The sequence below is a fragment of the Syngnathoides biaculeatus genome, chromosome 2 (assembly GCF_019802595.1).
Source record: "Syngnathoides biaculeatus isolate LvHL_M chromosome 2, ASM1980259v1, whole genome shotgun sequence".
Lineage (NCBI taxonomy): Eukaryota > Metazoa > Chordata > Actinopteri > Syngnathiformes > Syngnathidae > Syngnathoides > Syngnathoides biaculeatus.
In genome coordinates, this window is record NC_084641.1 from 14832613 (window position 1) to 14837522 (window position 4910).

At 39.7% G+C, this 4910-nt stretch overlaps 1 protein-coding gene across 8 annotated transcripts in view; it reads left to right on the forward strand.

The window, feature by feature from the left end:
* The window catches only part of cdk11b (cyclin dependent kinase 11B), a 28764-nt gene extending 27045 nt beyond the window's left edge, over positions 1 to 1719 (forward strand). For all 8 annotated transcript variants that reach the window (XM_061835768.1, XM_061835777.1, XM_061835748.1 and 5 more), the window contains one exon: positions 1247 to 1719. In XM_061835768.1, coding sequence (XP_061691752.1) covers positions 1247 to 1339 — 93 coding nt within the window. In that variant the 3' untranslated portion in view covers positions 1340 to 1719. The remainder of the gene's footprint in view (positions 1 to 1246) is intronic.
* The last annotated feature ends 3191 nt before the right edge of the window (positions 1720 to 4910 follow it).

Sequence of the window (4910 nt, forward strand, 5' to 3'; positions counted from 1 at the left end):
GTATATCAAATTCATTTTCATGGCAGGACACATTGTTGTTATGGATTTCCTCCTGAGGGGAGTTGGGACTGTGAAACTCATATCCTGGTTCATTATTACATGTCCCTTCATTTGATTGTTGTCATCCATTTTAACAACCAATTTGAAATCAAAAATCACATAAAATAGTAGCAAGCAAATATTTTAGTATACTGTGTAGGGGTGTACTGTCCAAATCCAATCTTTGAGATCAGAAATAGGTGTGATGTCAGCCCAAAATGAGAATCAGATCGGACTGGATCGAAAATCTCAGACCTGACCACTCTTTTACAAGCAGCCCATTCAATGTTGCGCTCCAGCACTTCGATCCAGCAGCGCCCGGAAGGGGTGGAGAGCCCAAAAGATCACAACAAGTTGCTAAGTTGCCGACATGAATGTGGCTTGCTTCAAGTCATTTCTTGACACTTCAGTTGAAATTCGCTATAAAATTCGCAAAATAAATACATGAAAAGAATTACACCTATTGAAGTCAGATGCATCACTTTGTTTTTTTCTAATTTGTTTAAAAAAAATAGCCAGAACAAAGCTAAAATGAAAAACCAGCAAAACAAAATGAGCATTGAAAATATAAAGCGATTTTAAATTAATTGACTATTTGTTACTGCGTGTATCTCACGGTCAAGAAGTGCAGAACAGGAACAGCGACCACAACAAGGCACGAACTTGGACCGTTAAACACGAACTTCACGTTTCCTCCTCTTATCCACCTCAACATTGTCAATAAAACTAAACCCCAGTTGCATCAAGAAGTTCAAAAGTGTGTTGCCGCACGTGAAGAAAGCAAATGTGTTGATCTCACCATGTATCGGCACACTGACAAAGTAACTGATTTGGACTTTATGTTGCACTTCAAAAATATTTGTTTGAAGGTTCTTTTTCTTTTTTCCCCCAAAATTATTAATTTGACCTATTCACATGTAAAATATGCTTGTTGGTTTTATTGAAGTTAGATATCGGGATTTTCAATATTATTTCATTCACTTTTACTATTCACTTTTTGTAACCCATTGTTTAATAATAAATGAGTAAGTTTTTCTCATAGACAGTGTTCCTGATTGTTCTCTGTTTGTGTAATATCTCTTGATCAACCAATTTCCAACATTTATATTCTCCAACTTTCCTGTATATTCAGGTGATCTCCTCATTATGGGTCAGTATTTTTCCGACATGCTCAAACGTCCATGTTGTCTGGCTCCTCTCTCTGCAGGGGGATGACGATCTAAAAGACACCGGCTTTCACCTGACCACCAGCAATCAGGGAGCGTCTGCAGTCGGTCCTGGATTTAGCCTCAAGTTCTGAGCGCTCCCCTTGGCTGGGAAAAGGAGTACTCCCGCAGAACGCTGCCACCGGGCTGAACTGAACTGAACTGAACTGAACTGAACTGAACTGAAAAGCAGATCAATATGGCATCAACAAGGACTGTTGACGAGGACTTTCATACAGTAAGGAAGGTGGCTATGATAAAAATGTTCAACTCTGCTAAGTCTCATTACCATGTTTAATGGGATTTAGTAAATTAAACTCGTACATTCACTTTTTTTTTACTTGATGAGGGGTGAAGATGGAGCTACTGTATAAAGATGCGGACTTTCTCACAATCTGACAGCCACTCAAATATGTTCACTCAAATGGTAAGATTATATTTCTTTTGCTAGAAATAAAGACCAATGAAACTGTTATGCAATTGGTTTGCTTTGCAAAATACAACGGCGCCTGACCAGAGTGAAGGGGGCAGGGGGGGAGCCATCTTTAGCCTTCCAAGGTGATGTCATTCCGCATGTCGCCATGCAGCCTTTGCTCTGCCATTTCTAATTAAATGGCTCTTCAGTGTTGGACTTGAATACATCAACTATTTGATTTGTAGCCCACCAAAAAAAAGGGAGGAAAAAAAATGAAGCGCCACGTCCGCTCAGTCCAAGATGTGACGGTTTATTTAACAACACAGACAGACAAAGAAGTCACTTACTGGGTTTGATCGGCCCCCGTCCGTGGGGCTTTTCTGTGCGATGTTCCACCTGGTGCGGTGATGAAGAGCAGCTGGTGGATCACGTGACTGACGGTGTTTGGCACGACACCATCTAAGGAAAACAAGTGAGGCTTGTGACATGTTCCACATGCGCTTGCAGGTCCAAATACTGTCCATCCAAAGGCCAGTGAAAACACTGCCTGTCCTTGCTTTAAGAGAGCTCTTTTGGCTGAGCGTGTACTTTGTTCTACAACTCACCTTCTTCACACTCGCAAAAAAACCTGCGCTTGACCGGTGGGTTTTTATTGGGTTTGCTGTTTATGTTCACTGCAGTTCTCCATTTGGTTCATGGAGTTGAATCACAGGAATTAATTTGTTTACTATCTCCAATGAACATTTGAATTTGCAAGCCAATTGTTTTGTTGACCAGGAACAATATACTGAAATCCCATACAAGAGCGCCATCAAATGTTCTGCTTTTACAGAGGTAATAATGTTTTTATTGACACTGGTAGAGAGATACAGTGGTGTCTTGAGTTATGAGTTTAATTTGTTCCGTGACTTAAATTCATAAATCTTTCCCCATTGAAATGTATAGTAGTGGTTTTAAGCCGTTCCGACCTCCCCACCAGCAACAACAAAAAAATTTTGCAAGGTGTTTTTGAAAAACAAATATCGTTCTCATTAATGTTGTTTATAAATAAGTAATGTAAATCAGTTTGTGCATCATGATTTAAGTTCATTACCCAAGACATCTTTCCCCATTTAAATGTATAGTAGTGGTTTTAATCCGTTCCGGGCTCCATGCCAGCAACAACAAAAAAAGTTTTTGCAAGTTGTTTTTGAAAAACAAAAATAGTTCTCATTAATTTTGTTTATAAAAAAAAGTAATGTAAATTAGTTTGTGCATCATGATTTAATACTTCAATACAATTCAATTGTTCCTTCCGACATTGGCCACTGGGGGCTGGCTAATAGTCCTACAGACAAATGAAGAATCACCACCACTTTGACCCAGTAAACCATCTAATAATATTGGCTATTAGTCGCAGAGAGCAATGAACATATACCTATGGGTATTCTTATAGTATTTATCCACATGTGTTACTCCACCATTTGTGTTCAAATTCCCATTGCTAAAAGTACTGTAACACTGCTAAGCAAAATTGTTTGGTTGTTTTAATATATTTAGTTAGTTTTATGTTTAGTTTGACACTAGTAGCATGAAGCAACTCAAAGACTTTTTTTTTTTAACTGATTTTTTTTTTTGGGGGGGGGGGTGAAAAATACGCACTCAAGTATAGTTTGCACACCCAAAATTGACTGAACAAAATCAGGAAAATCCTCCTTCCTATGTTTAATATACACCCATGACTTTTTAACCGTTGATACATTTACAGTGGGTGCGGAAGTTTTCAGACACCCTTAAATTTCTCCCTCTGTTATATTGTAGCCATTTGCTAAAATCTAAGTTCTTTCCCGCAATTCAGTGTACATACACCACCCTATAGTGACAGACAAAATAAAGAAAAACTGAAATATCCCACACTCAAAAGTATTTCAGACCCTTTGCTCAGTATTTAGTAGAAGCCCCGTTTTGAGCTAATAGAGCCATGAGTCTTTTTGGGAATGATGCAACAAGTTTTTCACACCTGGATTTGGGGACCAACTGCCTTTCTTCCTTGTAGATCCTCTCCAGTTCTGTCAGTTTGGATGATGAACGTTGGTGGGCACTCATTTTCAGCTCCCTCCAGAGATGCTCAATTGGGTTTAAGTCAGGGGTCTGGCTGGGCCATTCAAGAACAATCACAGAGTTGTTCTGAAGTGTTTCAGGTCATGTCTTGTTTGAAGATGAAGCTTCGGCCCAGTCTGCAGTTCTGAGGACTCTGGAGAAAGTTTTCGTCTTGGATATCCCTGTACCCGGCCACATTCATCTGTTCCTGCAGCAGGAAAAACACCCCCACAGCATGATGCTACCACCAACAACCTTCACTGTTTTTGGACTGTATTGGACGGGTGATGAGGCTGGTTTTCTTCACACGTGCCACTTAAAATTAAGGCCAACAATTTCTATCATGCTCTTATCAGACCACAGAACCCTTTTTTTTCACCATCTTGGAGTCCATCAGGTGTTGTGTTAGCAAACTCCATGAAATAGTAATCTGTTGGAATATCTACAAAGTGTTTCAACACACAAAGTGACTGTCATTGATATGCATTTCATTTTATGAGTTTTAGTCGACTTTAGTATGGTCAAAAATGACCGGTCATTAGAAATCAATGGGGTGAGACAATTAGTGTAAAATCTCAGTTAAGGTGCACCCTCATTTATAAGATGGGGAGTGCGCGCACACGCGGACACACGCCCAGCAAACGCTACAGGAAGCTTTGAGCAGTCGTCTATGCGCCAGGAACAGCACCTGGGATGTCAGTGGCTTGCCGAATTTGTAAAATGTCGTTGGACAGATGGCCTGCTACTACTTTAAATTGTCATCCAGAAACGATTTCCTTAAGAATCACTGATGACTCAACAGTAGCCAATTAATGATTTGAAATAAGTAACTGTGGTCCCGTTACTTTTATGGATACAGTAAAGTGATAGCTTGCTTGCTCCTCAAAATGGCAGCCATTTTTGAGTAATATGTTACTGGCATCACTGCACATAAACAAAAGATATGTGAGTGTAACTTTTGTCTGAAGATACGTACCAGCATACAGTGGAAGTCAACTATCCTATTTTCTGAGTTTGGTCACATGATGATGCGCATAGAGCGAATTGGGTAACGTGCAAGTGGTCATAACTTCCTGGCTGTTGATTGTCTCAGCAATAAATGCTTCAAGGGTGATCCGTGGGACCTCCAACTTTGCGTATTGAGTTTAAAAAAAAAAAAAAAACACAACAAC